This window comes from Geotrypetes seraphini, chromosome 15 (assembly GCF_902459505.1).
Source record: "Geotrypetes seraphini chromosome 15, aGeoSer1.1, whole genome shotgun sequence".
Lineage (NCBI taxonomy): Eukaryota > Metazoa > Chordata > Amphibia > Gymnophiona > Dermophiidae > Geotrypetes > Geotrypetes seraphini.
Genome location: NC_047098.1, coordinates 34,292,825 through 34,311,320, shown reverse-complemented (window position 1 = coordinate 34,311,320; position 18,496 = coordinate 34,292,825). Strand labels below are relative to the sequence as shown.

Genomic DNA, 18,496 nt, shown 5'->3' with positions numbered 1-18,496 from the left:
TAAACTCCTGACGCCGAGAATCTGGCACAGCTTCCCAGAACGAGCAGAGGGCATCCACACAGAACCGGAGGTAGGACGTGAAGATAAAATTATAGTTGAGGACACGATTCGCCATCATTGAGTTTTGATAAAGACGGCGACCAAATTTGTCCATCGTACGGCCCTCTCTGCCCGGAGGGACGGCAGCGTAAACCTTTGAGGGGTTAGACCTCTTCAAGGAAGACTCAACCACCAAGGATTGGTGAGAAAGCTGAGAGCTTTCAAACCCCTTAACTGGGATTGTTCGGTAACGGGATTCCATCTTGGAGGGAATGACTGTAACCGCATATGGGGTCTCCAGGTTCCGGAGAAAAGTCTGCTGGAGAACCTGGTGCAATGGCAACTGTAGCGCCTCACGGGGCGGATGATCAACACCCATTTCCGCCAGGTATTCCTGGGTATAACAGACTCAGACTGGAGATCCATGTTCAAGGCCCTACCCATGTCAGAGATGAAACGAGTAAAGGAGGAGTTTCGAGAAGACACATCCTCTTGAGGAGACCCCAAGCGAAATCTGGGGGCAGCCGAGAAAGAGAGAGAAATTTCCCTCGAATAGTAAGTCGGGGCCTCGGAGTCCCACGAATGGGAGACTGAAGAGGCTCAACTAAAGTGTCTGGGTGGCGTCAAGGAACGACCCCGTGCCAGATGGACCGGGGAAGACCCCGGGGTCCGAGGAAACAGCTGGCGAAGCCTCGGAGAAGACAGGGCAAAGGAAAATTCCTCCACCAGTTTCGAAGAAGACCCCTTAGGGGCTGGCAGTCGCCTCGATGGGGAACATACACTAGAGTCCAACTCAAGGACAAGCATGTGCCTGGAAGGTTTTGCAGTCAGAGACCTTCCCCAAAGTAGCGGAGAAGACTGGGGCTTTTTAGGAGGGGCAAGCCGCAACATAGTAGTGGGGGAAAAACGGCCCCCTGGCCTGGACCCCCGAAAAGTCACAGGTGACTCGGGGGATGAAGAATCACTCGAGGGAACCTGACGAGTCTTGCGGGCATGGTCTCGAGATATGAGGGGACGCTCAGGCTGGTCAGACCGAGACTGGGTCAAGACCGAGGTCAGAGGTGTCGAAGTCAGGACCAGTTGGCTCACCACCGAGGAAAGCTGCGTGGTAAGTATAACCTTAAGCATGTCCTCGAACATAGGCACCGAGACCAAAAATGGTTGGGTCTTAGGTGCAGCAGTGTGCTCCTTAGGGGGCGACCTCGAGGAAGAGTATTCCCTATGTTAGGAGGCACGCTTAGAGTGATGTCTTGAAGACGCTGACGAGGCAGCACTGACATGAGACTCCAAGGTAGGCTTCTTTGCTAGCACACCTGAGGAGGAAAGAGGAGACTTACCTGAGGCCGGAGTAGCAGGAGGAGCCGAGGCCGGAGCCTTTGAGGCCGACGGGGACTTTGAGGCTGAGGCATCCAACGAGGGTGACGAGGCCGAGCTCGAGGCCTGTCCCGCAGGAACCATGGGGCCAAAAAGTTGGAGAATATTGGCCACCCTCCTACGAAGAGTCCGCGGTTGCAAAGTCGCACAACGGGGACACGACTCAGCGCGGTGCTCTGCACCCAGGCACTCCACACACCAATGATGAGGGTGGGTGATAGAGATAACCCGGTTGCACTTAGTACAGTTTTTAAACCCGGAATGAGGCCATGACATAAGAAGAAAATACAGCTGCGGTCCCATGAGGCCAAGCGGCCAGAGTAAGACCGGGAACCCGGTCAAAAATATAAGAACTGAAAAAAAAAGAAAAAGAAAACAAAGACGCAGGCACAGCGACTCAATTGAAACTAACCAAACAAGCCGCGATGCAAGAGGGACAACAATATCGCGCGAAGTAAGCGAGCAGTGCTTCTGGCTCCGTGGAAAACAGAGAACTGAGGCCACGCTGAGGAGACGCATGCCCTAGGTTGGGCGGGAAGGGCATGCGCGGGCCAATCATAAGCTTGAAGGTCTTCAAGCAAGTTTGCTTGCGAGAATGTCCGCTGGGGGGTTCCGTCGGTGACGTCACCCACATGTAGAGAATATGCTGCCTGCTTGTCCTGGGATAAACATTGTTTTAGGGATTAGGAAAGAAGTAGGGGCCATGATGAGAAAGCAGTGGAAAAAAGAATGTTTAAGTACAACAGGGTGCTGAAAAGGTCTCAGATCAACCAACCGATTTCCTAAATTCTGAGCATTATTCTGCCACTAGCTGAAAAGAGTGTTATCTTATTTCATTAAGTGCCAATTTGCAGAAATAAAATTCTATGCTTTGACATTGTTTCAGATCTCTGATTGAACTATATTCATGTCATTCTCTTCTTGGTTGGGCTGAGAACCTTTCAGCACCCCCTCGTATAAGAGTCAAAAATATATTCAAGAATGGTCCTTTGAGAAATGTGGTGCAAAGCTTGGTTATTTTATCAGTGAAATTACTAGAAAATTCGCTAGAAGTAGGTGAAGATGATGGTGTGGAAATAGATTATTCATGTGGTTTAATATCTTAAACAACCAAAGTATGTGTGTCACAATGAAGAAGAGAGGTTTTTTTTTTTAAAGCTGAGATAAGCCCTGCTTTGTAGAATCTACATATGCTATGGTACGAGGGAAGGTATGCAGCAGAAAGTAGTTTGTGGCAGAGCCTCTCAGTGTGGCAAATTTGTCTTTTTAGGATTTAGAGACCTAAGGAAAGCTTTGTCAAGGGCTGAATGTAGGATGTAATTACCAAAGATCCTGGTTAGGCAGAGGAAATAAACAGAAATCAGAAGGGAACGATTCATAGGAGGAGAAAAAAAAGAGATTATACAAGTTCTGAGATAATATGGGGTAAAGACCAGAAGAATCGAGAAGGAGAGCAGGACATTCCCAGAGCAAATAGACCAAATGGTGATATGATCAAGGGACAACCTATATGATTTCTTCTGAAGACTTTTTATCAGCATGAATGACTGATTAAAAAACTTGAGATGCAGCTTTTTTACATAAAACTTATCTTTGAGAAGGAAAAAGATATAGTGCATTTCCTCTGTTTCACTTGTGTTACTTGGAACATCTATCAGATAAATTCTAATTTGAACAATGTTTTATTGATAAAAGGAGGTGGTTTTCTGACCCATGATGGACTAATGAGCCACCACTTCTATTTTTTTTTTTAACAGCCCAATGTTTTCTGCAGTTTGCATCTGTAGTAGTGTAAGTACAGGTCAGTCTGACAGAACATTATCTTTATTTGCCAAATAAATGTTTCAGAGTTGTCCCTTTTCAGATGGCCCAGCTCCATATTTTGGCAGCTTCTTGACAAAGGATGAACCACCCAGTACATTCCTGATTGTCTGTCTGAACCAGGACAATTTACCTGATTTCTGAAAGAACCTTGTGAACTAGCTTTAGCTTTAGAAGGCTAATGTATAGCATTTATTTTTCCTGGAGGAACCAGAAAGTCCAAGTGTGATATCTATCTGAATGACATACCCAACCCAGAGTGAATGCAGCTATAGTCAAAAAAAGTATGTGTGAATGAATTTGGAAAGAAAACTTCCTGTTGGCTTTAGCAGCAGCAGCAGCAGGGCGGTAAGAGCAGGGGACCGGGGAAAGGAAGGAGGGAGGCTTTTTTTTTTTTTGCGCGACAGGTAGGGACAGGAAACGATCGCCTCTACCATTGTCCCTGAGCACAGCTTTGGGACGCTGTCCCAAAGCTCTATGTGTGGACAATGGGACAGGAGGTCTGAAAACGGTCACCTTAATCTTGCTGGCCCTGCACGGACCAGCAGAAATTTCCTGCGGACCGGCGGTTGAAGAACAGTGCTTTAGCACTAGTCAAATCATGTTATACCTAGAATAATATGAAATTTACTTTCCAACTAGACCCTACTAATATGTCATAGCAGAAGAAAATTCATGATATACTCAGGGAGCAGGACATAAACCGCTCTGAACTGTTTGTGGTATTGCGGTATATAAAAATAAAGTTATTATTAAATTACTTATATCTAAAAACTGGCATGCTACAACTTCTGTTCTTTTTCAAAGAAATACTAGAAAAAGTGTAAATATAAACAAAGGAGAGGTGTCAATGCACAACAATGATTTTTAATTTTATTTTTTTATTAATTTTATTTTTGTGGGTTATCCTCAGTGTGATGATATAGCTGAAAAGAGCCATGCGGTTACAGTAAATGAAACTCTTAAGAAACATTTCATACTTCTTCAGCAGAACACATACATAGGGTTACTTTCCTCTCTCTCAAAAATTTAGCACACACTAACACAAACATACTGCCTTTTACTTCAATGTTAACTCTGTTAACATTTCCAAAAAGAGTTCATCAAAAGGTTATAAACAACTTAAGAGTCAATTTCTAGCTGTGTTGGTTTCCATCTTTCACTTGCAAGGTGTATTAATTTGCATCCCACCGCCCTCCACTGGGACCCATATTGTACATCAGATACCTTCAGACTTTTGGGCTGCTGTCGGACTTCCATAACATGCTTGCGTCTCAGCTCCCGCTCCCTCCGTTTGTTGTATTCCAGCTGATTGCTGAGCTCAGTTTGGTGCTGCAATTTGATCAGCTCACAACGCATTCTCTGGATCATATTAAGATGCCGAAATTCCAACTCCTGCATAGATTCATGCTGCCGTAGCAACATGGCATGTTCTAAATCCTTCTGTGTCTGCCTCTTATTCAGTTCCTATGCCACAAAGTATATGGGAAGAAAACAATTGTAGTCACTTTGGTTAGATAATACAGCAATTTGTATATTATTACTTTGGCTGTACCATGAAAAATTACACTAAATCTGGTAAAAAAGGTAAAATGAGCATTAATTACAGACAGGATAAAAGGGGCAAATATTTCAACTGGCTTGCATTGCTGCCTTCTGACCATCCTGCACTGCAAGCTGTTTGCCCCCTCAAATACAATGAAGCCTTCTAAGCACTGCAGCATTTTTAAGACAACTGCTAATGTGCTCAAAGAACAGAACAAAAGTAAAAGCAACAGTATAGAAAGAGCAATAAGTATAAGATTTCCATCCCATCACTAATCTTACTTTTGATAAACTTGATAAACACAAGATAACTAACTTTTCCCTCTTTTTACAATCCATCTTCTCCTAGGCTCACCTCCCTAACTAGGTCCTGCTCCAAGTTATGACGTCCAAGCAACATTCGTCTCTTGAAGCGGCGACACTCTAGATCTAGGTACTGCCTCTGGCGACGCAACAAGTTAGCCTCCTCTTCTGCCTGGAAGTGCTGAAAATTCTCCTTCTGTTTGGACAACCATTCTTGTTTTTCCTTTTTTGGAGTGCTCTGATTTTCATTCAGCTCCTGACAACACAAAATCAGTATGTGAGCACATGAACAAATTACTGGGAAAGCACCTAGGGCTGTAACTAGTAGAAATAAACAGCAACACAGAGAAGATGTGGACACCAAACTGAAGACCACCATCTTATTACTTATGTTATACTGTACTCTGGTGAGCATGTTTACTAATGAATCCTTCAATTCATGCCCGAATATTGATTATTATTTTAAGATCATAAGAGTATCTTTTGGTATGGTGAAATTGAAAGGATGCAACCTCTCTGAGCTCCACAACCTATTTGCTTTGATGTGATTTTGGATTTAGCTCATGCCTTTTTCAGATGTAGCTCAAGGCAAGTTATATTCAGGTATAGTGGGTGGTCTCCTGTTCCTGGAAGAACCTCTCCCCCAAATCTAAGGCAACAGTGATAATAATACTGGGACCCTCTCATGATTGATTTGGGGTTTAGAATGACAGTGACAAGCCATATCATGACAACTCAAAGCTGTGAAGATGTGATCTGATGTGCAATGAAGGGTGCTAGCAGAAGTCACAGAGTCAACAGTCCAGGCAAATGGATGGACCAATATTTTAGATGCCTATAATCAACAGCCCATAGATGTGAAAGAGAGCTTCCCCTGTCAAAGATTTGACACACACAGCAGCAAATGAGATCACACATCTTAAACAGAAACTAGAACAGCATCAGGAAAGACTTGACAATTATGAAACCTGAACACTTTGCAACAACCTATAATTGGTAGGCTTCTCAAAGTCTATGGTGGATGCCAAATTGCAGAGTTTTAAACTTGTAGACTCTGAGATTGTTGGTCAAAGAAAGAGTGCACTGGTTGGAAACAAGTGGATGGAGGCTGGTAAGCTCAGAGCTTTGTGAATAAGGAGGATTTTGAGAGCTGTGAGACAGGCTGAGCGTTGATTTTTCAAGGTTACTTCAGAAAATTCACAGCACAGCAAAATAATTTGCTCCCATTTGCTCCAAGCTGTACAAGTGGGTATCATCTGCCCTGCTATTAAGAGAATGATATGGGGATGGGTACCTATGGGGCAGGGATGGGGACAGGAACAAACTTTGTCCCCGTGTCATTCTCTAAAAATTTGAGACTAGTCTCAACATATCTTAGACAACTGGCAACCAAATTCAATGATTAAAAAAACACAACTGCAAAAGCTGCTTTTGGATTTCAATGAACTACTGTTAAACGACATCATTTGAGTCTTGTCTGCCATTTGAAACGTCCTTCCATCATGTATCCAGCTGCTAAAGCATCTTACTGTTACTGTAACAGATTCACTGATCATTTCTGGCATTAAGGAACATTTCTAGCATTTAATAGACACTTATTTTCCTGTTCATTCACTACACAGTTTAGGTTCTCTTCTACACCCAAGTCTGAAAGAAAATCCAATTACTTTCCCAGATGATGTAAAAACATAGGCAACTAAATCTTTGGGAAGGCAGAACCAAAACCAGATAGAAATAGAAGATCTATTTGTGATTTATAAATAGTTACACAGAATACCGTCTCTTTTCATCTAATATAATAAAATGGTAGAACGCGCATGCGCACTAAAAAAATCGTGTTCCCTGAGCTGTCCCGTTTTTTTTAGTGCGCATGCGCGGGTTGCACGTCACCAGCCAATCACCTCCACAGGCCGGACCGCAGCCAGACGGACCGCAGGAAGGGAAAGGGGGAGGGGAGGAGGGCTTCGAGGGAGCCGGCTGTCGGAGGAGGGCAGACGCGGGCCCAGGAGCAAGTCCAGCTGTACAATCCTGTCCCTTAAGCTGCGGCGGCGGCTTTTAAAACGGCTCCCTTAGTTCTTTGTTCGATTTTTTTTTAAAGTTTAACGCTGCCGCCGTGGCTCCTCTCACGATCCCGGCCTGTGTCAGAGAAGGCTTCCGACGCAGGCGGGATCGTGAGAGGAGCCGCGTCGGCATCTTTAAACTTAAAAAAAAAAAAAATCCAGCAAATAACTAAGGGAGCCGTTTTATCTGCATGCTGCTACGAAGGAACAGGTGAAGGGGAGGGAAATGCTGATGCTGATGCACAGGGAGCAGGCAGGCATGGCAGGCAAACAGGGGGAGAGGGAAAGGGGCTGCTTTGGGGGTAGGGGTGTGTTGGGGGCACACAGCAATCATGGGCAGGGGATCACAGAGCAGGCAGGCATGGCTCAACAAGGGGAGAGGGAAAGGGGGCTGCTTTGAGGTGAGGGGTTTGCTGGGCCAGCAGCAATCATAGGGGGGAAACAGAAGGGGGCCACGGAGCAGGCAGGCATGGCACAAAAGGGGGCAGGGGCATTGGAAAACAGGGCTCTTTTGGGGGGAAGGGTGTGCTGGGGCACACACCAAGAGATAGGCAGGCATGGCGCAATGGAGAAATACAGGAAGTCAGGGCACAAGGCAGAGACACAGACAGAAAGAATGACAGACAGACAGACAGCATCCTAGCACAGAGAGAGAAAGGAAAAAAAAACAGTCTACTCTAGCACCCGTTGGACAGGGGGGAGAACGAAAGAGATGCTGATGGACAGGGGGGGGTGAAGAAAAAAGGAACGGAGGACTAATGTTGGACAGGGGGAGAAGGAAACAGGTGCTGCTGGACAGGGGGGAGGTAAAACAAAGGGAGAAGGGCTGCTGCTGCATAAGGAGAGCAGTGAAGGGGTGGTGGTGGACACAGGGGAGGTAAAAGGAAGGGAAAATGGACAGGGGGAGCAGGCAAGGGGTGGTGATGGACAGCCAAGGAAAAAGAAAGGCAGAAAGAAAAAAAGCGGCTAAGGAGAGAGAGAGAAAGAAATAAAGACAGACACACACACATATGTTCTAGCACCCGTTAATGTAACGGGCTTAAAGACTAGTATTTTAATAAAAAGATTTAAATATCATAAGTGTTTGAAGCTTGTGCAAATGAGAATAGAGTCCACTGGGACGGGACAGGAACAGAGCTCATGGGGACTGAGATGGAGCCTTGCGGATATGGGGTCAATTTTGTCCCCATGTCATTCTCTACCTGCTATATCCTGCCTAGTAAGAAGGGCAGTGAGAAAGGAGAAACAAAGTCTTCATGATGATGCCGAAAGTGCAAAGTTTCTTGCTAGTTTGGAGAATAAGGTGATGGTGGGGAGCAGTGGAGGATCTAGAGATAACAGCTGAATGAAGGACTTACTGCTTTGGACTCTTTCCCTTTTCTATGGCTATGAATGCCTACAAGTTAATGAGTTTTGAAGCTGTTGGCAAAATACAGGGTTCTCCTTTCACTGGAGGTCACATGGACTAGGAAGGGGTGCTATGTGGGAGGTAAGACTGTTTGGAGTCTAGTGGATGAAAATGGATTGCGTAATAATAGAAGAGGGGAGAGATTAAGAGACTGGAGGGGGTGTATGTATGACTTCTATATGACCAATTGCATAAGGGTGGAGAGTACAGCCAGATTACTGTTTGTATTTTTCTTTCTTTTCTTTCTTTCATCAATGGAAGAGATGGGGTGGGGGGAGGGTAGGTTTAGGGTCAGTGCTGGAGCAGGAGCAGAGAATGAAATAATAAGCTGTGGAGCTGATTGAGATGAATTCTGGGAGGTGAGAGGTGCCCAAGGGTGCGAGTGGGAAGCAAGTTTGACAAGTGAAGAAAGGGGAGGTGCAGGGATTGCTAGAGGGTGTGACTGGTGGTAAAAACAAAGTGAAGAAGAGCCAATACATCGATAAAGGGTTGTTTAGAGTGTGTGTATGTGCGAGTGGGTAAGTGTAGCACATCTGAAGAGGGCAGGATTTTAGAACATGAGGTATGTGTGGAGATTTGGAACCAGTACCTGAGACTGATGGGGGAGCAAGAGTGTGTATTTGGTAGGGATGAGGAGGCTCTGTCATGCTGGAGGTGATCCTGGTGGTGGAAAGGACAGATGAAGAAGGCAGTGCATACACACAGGTGGTAAGGGAGAGAGGGCAGTCAGTAAATATATTGTGGATGCATGATGTGAGGATAAAGAGGAGTAAGGTTCCTAAGTTGGGAGGAACTCTACTCTAGGGAGTGGGGTGGTTCTGTTGTTTGAGATTATAAGTGTGTGGGAAGTAGGGTGATTCATGTGTAACTTGAAATATATGTGGGTTGGATTTGCTGATGAAGAGGCAAAAAATTCTGAGAGCCCTTTGGGACTAGACAGCAGATATTATAATATTGCAAGAAACACTTATCTATGTTGTGGAGTTCTTCAAACACAGAAAAAAAAAGTGTGGGTAGGGCAAGTGTATGAGGCAGATTTGGGGTTCAAGGAATCAGGAGTGATTAATTTGATATAGAATGGGGTGGTCTTTGAGCTTATTAGAGAATATAAGGCTTAGCCCCTAAATATATAACAAACCTTTTCTCTTTCACAGCCAACAGACACAAGCGAAGCTCTCCATCGAACTTTGTTTCCCCACCGGTTAGAGGTTGTAAATTTAAAAGTCATAACCAATATCTTTTCTCGCATCAAGCAGCACTATGGGGTAAAGACCTAGAACAATTACTCATGCCTACTGCCTACAGGGAATTCAGGAAACACCTAAAAACACATCTGTTCTTGAAATACTTAGGAAACCAACCTATACAATCTTAGTCCTCAACAAAAGAACTCTAGAACTATCAATCACTAAGTCTGTACTTTGTTTATTCCATTCAATGTGTAACATTTCTAATCATTGTAAACCGCATAGAACTTCACGGTCCTGTGGTATATAAATTGTTATTATTATTACATAAGAACTGCCTTCTCCGGATCAGACCCATGGTCCATCGAGTCCGGTGATCCGCACACGCGGAGGCCCAGTCAGGTGTACACCTGATGTAGTTTCCGTCACCCATATCCCTCTATGCCTCTTGTAAGGAGATGTGCATCTAATTTACTTTTGAATCCTAGAACTGTGGATTCCGTAATAACCTCCTCTGGGAGAGCATTCCAGGTGTCCACCACTCGCTGCGTGAAGCAGAACTTCCTGACATTTGTCCTGGACTTGTCACCCCTTAGCTTCAGTCCATGTCACGTTGGACAATGTGAATAATTTATTTTCCTGTTCTATCTTGTCGATGCCTTTCAGTATTTTGAAAGTTTCAATCATGTCCCCTTGCAGTCTCCTCTTCTCAAGGGAGAACAGTCCTAGTTTCTTGAGTCGTTCCTCATATTCCAAGTTCTCCATACCATTTATTAGCTTCGTTGCTCATCTATGCACCCTCTCCAGCATTTTTATATCCTTCTTTAGGTTGGGAGACCAATGTTGGACACAGTATTCCAAGTGTGGTCTGACCATTGCCCTATAAAGCGGCATTATAACTTTCTCCGATCTACTCGGGATTCCTTTCTTTATCATGCCTAACATTCTATTTGCTTTCTTTGCCGCTGCCGCGCATTGTGCCGACGGTTTCAGGGTCCTATCTATCAGTACACCCAGGTCCATTTCTTGTTTGCTCTTACCCAGAGTTGCACCTGACATTTTATACTCGTATTCCTCGTTCTTGCTGCCTAAATGCATTACTTTGCACTTTTCTACATTAAACTTCATCTGCCATTTCTCTGCCCATTTCTCTAACTGACACAAGTCACTCTGGAGTGCCTCGCTGTCCTTCCGCGATCTGATTGTCCGGCATAGCTTTGTGTTGTCAGCAAACTTGATGATCCCACTGGATGTTCCTTCTTCTAGGTCATTTATGAAAACATTAAATAAGATGGGCCCAAGTACCAAGCCCTGGGGCACCCCGCTAGTCACTTTCTCCCAGTCCCACCCTCTGCTTTCTGTTCTCCAGCCATTTGCCTATCCATCTTAGTATATCTCCCTCTACTCCATGGCTTTGTAATTTCCTAAGAAGTCTTTCATGTGGAACCTTGTCAAACGCTTTTTGGAAGTCCAAGTATATTATATCAATATGTTTGTTCATGGTTTTGAAAAATTGGAGTAAATTCGTCAAACATGATTTCCCTTTCTTGAAGCCGTGTTGACTGGCTCCCATCAGGTTGTGTGTATTATTATAAGGCCCCTTTCTAATAACTGAAGGAAAAACATATGAGTAATGGGTCACTTTTTGTAAGATTTACTCCCCCAACATGATAGATGCTGTCTTTTTTGTAGCACTAGTGCAAAAGCTGGCAACCTTTGAGATTCTCCTCTTTCTTGCCCAAGGTAGTCTCGCGTTTCCACATCTATCAGGAAATACAGCTACCTGTCTCCATGCCCTCCAGATCCAAGAAGAGTGACCAAGTCCTGAAATTGCTGCTCGCAGAGTGTTGTTTCTGAATCTGGAAGTCACAAATGAGTTCTGTCTTTGCATCATCTCTTTGTGCTAGCAGGATCTTCCCCTTGGGGCAGCACGGCTTCAAAAGCAACCATTTTGAGATGGATTTGTATGCCATTTCTTCAGTCTATATCAAGAGCGGAAAGCAACCGCCCGCATCCTTAAAGGTGCATTCCATAGGGGAGTAGCATCCTCTTGTGCAAATTAGTCTAGCATCCTCTTGGGCGAAGGCTATAGCATTTTCCCCAGATGAAATTTGCATAGCGGCTACATGGTTCTCCCTCCATACTTTTACGAAGTTTTAAAGGGTGGATGTAGAGCCAAATTGGATTCCACGTTTGGGTCTTCAGTAATTTCCGCAGGCTCATATGTCCCAACCTTGATTCTGGAGACTGCTTTAATACATCCCAAGTGTTCCAGAATGATGTGTCTATTGCACTAGAAGAGAATATTTATTGCACTAGAAGAGAATATTAGGTTTAGTAAATAGGCACATCATTCTTGAAGCCTGCACTGTCAGATGTCCATTAGGCTGCTTTCTGTCTCAGACATGCCTGATTGCAAGATACCTTGTTTCTATCCAAGAGCATCAGAAGGGTTGGATAAGGAACCCAGTGGTGAAGTTGAATAGGGAGATGGGAGTCCAGTGGACTAGAGGGGATATTGTAGCTAGTATTTCCAGAATTCCCCAGGACAGGGCCACCATCAGGGCAGTACTACCAGTCCTGCATTCAGGGGCCTGGAGCTGACAGGGGGCCCGGGCCAGTAGCGTACCTAGGGGGGGCAGTGCGCTCCGGGAGAGAGAGCTGAACGGGGACGATGGGGGACCCGCAGGGTTAAATATAACTCGAGCCGCGAGGCTCATCTTCTACTCCGACTGCCCTGCCGCTCACATAGCCGATCGGAAATCTTCCCCGACGTCAGCGCTGAAGTCGGGGAAGACTTCTGGTCGGCTATGTGTGCGCGGCGGGACAGGCAGGAAATAGAAGACAAGCCTACGCGGCTCGAGCTACATTTTGCTGAGAAAGTTGCTAAGATGGGTTGGGAGGCAAACGGGGAACACAAAAGGGGGAGGGAGTGCGTTTTGGACACAAGGCATGAACTTGGGAGACAGAAAGGGAGGGAAAGAGATGCTGAGGTGGGGGATGGAATGGGTTTTTGGACACAGAAGGCATGGACTTGGGAGAGAGGAAGGGAGGGAAAGAGATGCTGAGGTGGGGGAGGGAATGTGTTTTTGGACACAGAAGGCAAGGACTTGGGAGAGAGGAAGGGAGGGAAAGAGATGGTTGTGTACACGAGGAAAGAAGAAAGGAGAATTTTTGGTCATAGGGAGGGAGTGAGGTACAGACAGTGGCATACCAAGGTGGGGGTGGGGGCGGTCTGCCCCGGGTTTATGCCCCAAGGGGGTGCATAGCTGGCCACCCTCCAGTGTTCTCCCTAGGCTGGCAAACTGCATCTCTTTAGCCACTTGAGTGCCACCGCCGCCATTGGGAACAGGCCGGTGCCAAGTTCTCCCTGCTTTTCCCTGTGGGGCCGACCAACTCTCGCCACCCGCGTCATTTCTGACGTCGGAGAGGACGTTCTGGGCCAGCCAATCGCTGCCTGGCTGGCCCAGAACGTCCTCTCCAACTTTAGAATTGACGTTGAGTGGCGAGAGTTGGTTGGCCCCGCGGGGAAGAGAAGCAGGGTGAACTCGGCGCCGGCCTGTTCCCGATAGCAGCAATGGCAGCCTATTCCCCAGTGGCGCTGGCAGCATTTTCTCAATGGTGGTGGCATAGGGGAGGGCAAGGAGAAAGAAAGCAAGGGGGGACAGGAAGCCAGAAAAAAAAAAAAAAAGAAAGGGGGCTGGGTGAAACAAAGAAAAATGGGGCACCGAGAGAGAGAGAAAGACAGACATACAGAATGAAAGGGGGTATGGAGAGAGAGAAAAAGAAAGAAGGGGGCAGGGTGAAACAAAGAAAAAGTTTGGGGAGGGAATGAGGTCTGGAGGAGAGGAAGCATACAGGAGGCTGAAAGAAGGGAAGAAATATTGGATGCACATTCAGAAGAATAAAGTGCAACCAGAGACTGATGAAATTACCAAAGGTAGGAAAATGATTTTATTTTCAATTTAGTGATCAAAATGTGTCCGTTTTGAGAATTTATATATGCTGTCTATATTTTGCACTATGGCCCCCTTTTACTAAACCACAATAGCGTTTTTTAGCGCAGGGAGCCTATGAGCTTCAAGAGCAGCGTGGGGCATTCAGCGCAGGTCCCTGCGCTAAAAACCGCTATCGCGGTTTAGTAAAAAGGGAGGGGGAATATTTGTCTATTTTTATATAGTTGTTTCTGAGGTGACATTGCATAAAGTCATCTGCCTTGACCTCTTTGAAAACCCACGGAATATAAAGGTTAATTAACATTTTCTCTGCGTACAGCGTGCTTTGTGTTTTTAAAATTTTATTGTTGGTAGATCATTTTGACTTGGCCACAAAGGTAAGGGGGAGGGAGGGGAGCTGTTGAAAGAGTCTACCTTGACGTGGTTGCAGGCTTACAAATCTTTTGGTCAAAGAGTGTGGCGACAGAGAAAAGTATGTGTGTATTCGGCCCATGGAAGAAGGGGGGGCGGGGGGGTAGGGGTGCATGGGGGGCCCAATAGGATTGCTCAGTAAGGGGCCCAGAAATTTCTGATGGGGGCCCTGCCCCAGGAGTAGTTAATACCCAGCTGTGAGAACCCCACTGCAAGGTGATGTTGATGGCTTATATAGCTCTCTATTGGGATTCTGGGCAGCCTACACAGAGTCAGATTTCTGTGTCAAGCATATGGTGGAAAAGGGTATGTTGAGCCACATAATATCCTAGAATGCAAGAATTTAGGGTAAAGATCTAGGAGTACTTTGGGAATGTGGTGTCTTAGGAGGTTAAGCAGGAATTCTGATGGATGATGTAAAAGGGATCAAGGGATCAGGAGTAAAGAATTTTGTGCACAAAACATGCCTACTAGGAAGCAGGAGTACTCCAGGTGTGAAAGGGGCCAGAATATCTGTCTTTTTGGAGCTGGTAGGACTTGCTTTATGTTCTGAAAATCCAAAATTCTCTATCTATATATGCACGTTTCATGGTGGTGTGGGAAGCCTACATCCCAGTCTCTTAGCATGGTGTCTAACTGCACATTCATTTAATGCACAGGTGTCAAAGTCGGTCTTCAAGGGCCGCAATCCAGTCGGGTTGTCAGGATTTCCCCAATGAATATGCATAAGATCTATTAGCATACAATGAAAGCAGTGCATGCAAATAGATCTCATGCATATTTATTGGAGAAATCCTGAAAACCTGACTGGATTGTGGCCCTCGCGGACCAACTTTGACACCCCTGATTTAATGTATCCTTCAGATTTGGAGGTAATCACTTTTTGTTGGGAAGAGGGCAGGATGAGTTGGGGTTAAAGGAGCATATTATACTAAAAATAAAAATGTATGTATTCTATGTTATGAAGGGCCAATGCATCAAAGGAACAATGATTATCAGGTTGTTAAAATGCTTCCAATAAAAATTTGAGTATAAGAAAATGTATAAACATTTGCAACATTGCCCTGTACCAAAATAAGAATGCATATGATTATAATTTAAACAATGAATATTACAAAGAACCAGGATGCAACACAACAGGGAAAGGAGATGAGACTTGATATACCGCCTTTTCTGTAGTTACAATCAAAGTGGTTTACATCTTATATACAGGTACTTATTTTAAACCTAGGGCAAAGGAGGGTAAAATGACTTATCCAGAGTCACAAGAAGCTGCAGTGGGAATCAAACCCAGTTCCCCTGGCTCCATTAGGTTACTTCTAATTGTATAAAGTGAGTAGAATGGTGGACTACTATGTTCAAAAAAATTTAATTTGGTACGTAAATCTTTGTGTTCTTTAAAACTTCTGTTTCCTCTCCTCCCCAACCTCACAGACTTGCAGTACAAAGGAGAGAATGCTATCGGACAGCATCATGAACCAGAAAAGCTAATCCTGAGTCACGGCACACCCATGATGAAATTACCTACATGGGTTGTCTTCCTACAGCCTTAATATTGGTAATTACTCATTTCCTCAGCTAATAAACCACCTATCTCCAAGGAAAATAAGCATGTTCCTTTTTCAACATCAGTCTTATGGTGTACAGATTAAAGTTAATGTTTGAAGCTTCTGAAACACCATAGTGTATGCCTAAATTTGAATGACAGTATATAATTTAAAAAAAACCCAACAACTTAATTAACCTGAAATTCTGAGTTTACTCCTATGTATATTCATTAGAGAATGACATGGTGACAGTTACCCGCGGCTAACCGCAGGTAGCTGCTGGTAACTCGCTGAAATGGTGAATGGCCTTATTCCTGCAGTTAAGCATTTTGCGTGCGTTGCCTCACTTATCACCTCTCACGATCACGTGGTCCAGCAGCCCCCTATCTCATTCCTCCTGATTGCCGTGGTACAGGCATCTCCCTCCCTCCCTTCCCCTCACCTTCGCTGACTATTTCATTTTTCTGTCTCCGAGTGGCACGAGCCTTTAAACAAGTTGTGTGCGGCTGCCTGAAACTTCTCTCCTGACACAACCGGAAACATGAAGTTGCATCAGAGGAGAAATTTCAGTGCAGCCGCACATGACTTGAGAAAAGGGTTGCTCAGGGAGGATAAGGCCATCGCAGAAAGACTGAATGAATTCTTTGCTTTGGCCTTTACAGAAGAAGATGTAAAAGATCTATCTGAACTGGAAATGGTTTTCAAGGATGATGATGAGGAGGAACTGAAAGAAATCTCGGTGAATCTGGAAGATGAACTAAGCCAGAACCGTATGATATACATCCCAGGGTTCTAAAAGAACTCAAACATGAAATTGCTGACCTGTTGTTAGTGATAAGTAACCTGTTGCTAAAACCATCTGTAGTACCTGAAGATTGGAGGGTAGCTAATGCTACTCAGATTTTTAAAAGGGCTCCAGGGGAGATCCGGGAAATTACAGACGGTAAGCCTCACTTCAGTGCCGGGAAAATGGTAGAAATGATTATAAAAAATAAAATTGTGGAATACATAGACAAACATGATTTAATGAGGCGGAGTTAGCATGGGTTCAGCCGAGGAAGATCTTGCCTCACAAATTTGCTTGACTTCTTTGAAGGTGTGAATAAACATGTGGATAAAGGTGAGCCGGTTGATATAGTGTATCTAGATTTTCAGAAAGCTTTTAGATAAAGTTCCTCCCAAGAGGCTCCTAAGAAAATTAAAGTGTCATGGCAAAGTTCAGTTGTGGATTAGGAATTGATTATCGGATAGAAAACAGAGGGTAGGGTTAAATGGTCATTTTTCTCAATGGAGGACAGTAAACAGTGGAGTACTGTAGGGGTCTGTACTGGGACCAGTGCTATTTAACTTATTTATAAATGATCTGGAAATTGGAGCGAGTGAGGTGATTAAATTTGCAGATGACACTAAACTGTTCAAAGTTGTTAAAACACATGCGGATTGTAAAAAACTGCAGGCAGACCGTAGGAAATTGGAAGACTGGGCGTCCAAATGGCAGATGAAATTTAATGTGGACAAATGCAAAGTGATACAGATTGGGAAGAATAACCTGAATCACAGTTACTGGATGCTAGGGTCCACCTTGTGGATTAGCGCCCAAGAAAAGGATTTGGGTATCATCATAGACAATATGATGAAACCTTCTGCCCAATGTGTGACAGTGGCCAAAAAAGCAAATAGGATGCTAGGAATTATTAAAAAAGGGATGGTTAACAAGACATTTAAATATAAAAAAAAAAAAAGACTAAGAATGTTATAATGCCCCTGTATTGCTACATGGTACTACCTCATCTGGAGTATTGCGTTCAATTCTGGTCTCCTTATCTCAAGAAAGATATAGTGGCGCTAGAAAAGGTTCAAAGAAGAGCAACCAAGATGGTAAAGGGGATGGAACTCCTCTCGTATGAGGAAAGATTAAAATGGTTAGGGCTCTGCAGTTTGGAAAAGAGACGGATGAGGGGAGATATGATTGAAGTCTACAAAATCCGTCAAAAATTACAAAGACTAGGGGACACTTGATGAAGTTACAGGAAAATACTTTTAAAACCAATAGGAGGAAATTTTTTTTCACTCAGAGAATAGTTAAGCTCTGGAAAGAATTGCCAGAAGATGTGGTAAGAGCAGATAGCATAGTTGGTTTTAAGAAAGGTTTGGACAAGTTCCTGGAGGAAAAGTCCATAGTCTGTTATTGAGAAAGACATGGGGGAAGTCACTGCTTGCCCTGATCAGTAGCATGGAATATTGCTACTCCTTGGGTTTTGACTAGTGACCTGGATTGGCCACTGTGAGGATGGGCTACTGGGCTTGATGGACCATTGGTCTGACCCAGTAAGGTTATTCTTACACTCTTATGGAAGGGATGGAGGGAGATGCCTGGTCCGCGGTGATTGGGAGGGAGGGGGCTGCTGGACTGCATGAAGTGGAGAGAGGGGGAGGGGAGAGAGGAACAGATGCTAAAGGGAAATAGGGAGGAGAGAGTAGGGAGCAGATGGTGCATATTAGTGGGTAGGAGAGAGAGGGGATAAAACGCTGAAGGAAAGTGGGGAGGGGAGAGAGTGGAACAGATGCTGAAAAGAAGTGGGGAGGAGAGAGGGGAGCACATACTGGATGGAAGGAGGGGATAAAGAAATAAGGGCACATGCTAGATTGGGGAGACAGATACCAGATCTGAGGAGAGAGATATTAAAAACAATCTGGGGGAGGGAAGGAAAGATGGAAGGGAAGAAAACAGAGATGCCAGACTATGGGAGGAGCAGAGGGAAGCAGATGGGTGCCAGACCAATGGGAGTGGGGAGGAAGAAATGGAAGGGAGAGGCACAGTTTCAGGTAGAAGCATATAAATAGA

The 18,496-nt window shown here is 44.7% G+C and overlaps 1 protein-coding gene across 2 annotated transcripts in view; it reads right to left on the bottom strand.

The window, feature by feature from the left end:
* The window catches only part of TAOK1 (TAO kinase 1), a 238,934-nt gene that overhangs the window by 22,325 nt on the left and 198,113 nt on the right, over positions 1–18,496 (bottom strand). For both annotated transcript variants that reach the window (XM_033921264.1, XM_033921263.1), the window contains 2 exons: positions 5,135–5,338; positions 4,462–4,701 (listed from right to left, as the gene is read on the bottom strand). In XM_033921264.1, coding sequence (XP_033777155.1) covers positions 4,462–4,701; positions 5,135–5,338 — 444 coding nt within the window. The remainder of the gene's footprint in view (positions 1–4,461; positions 4,702–5,134; positions 5,339–18,496) is intronic.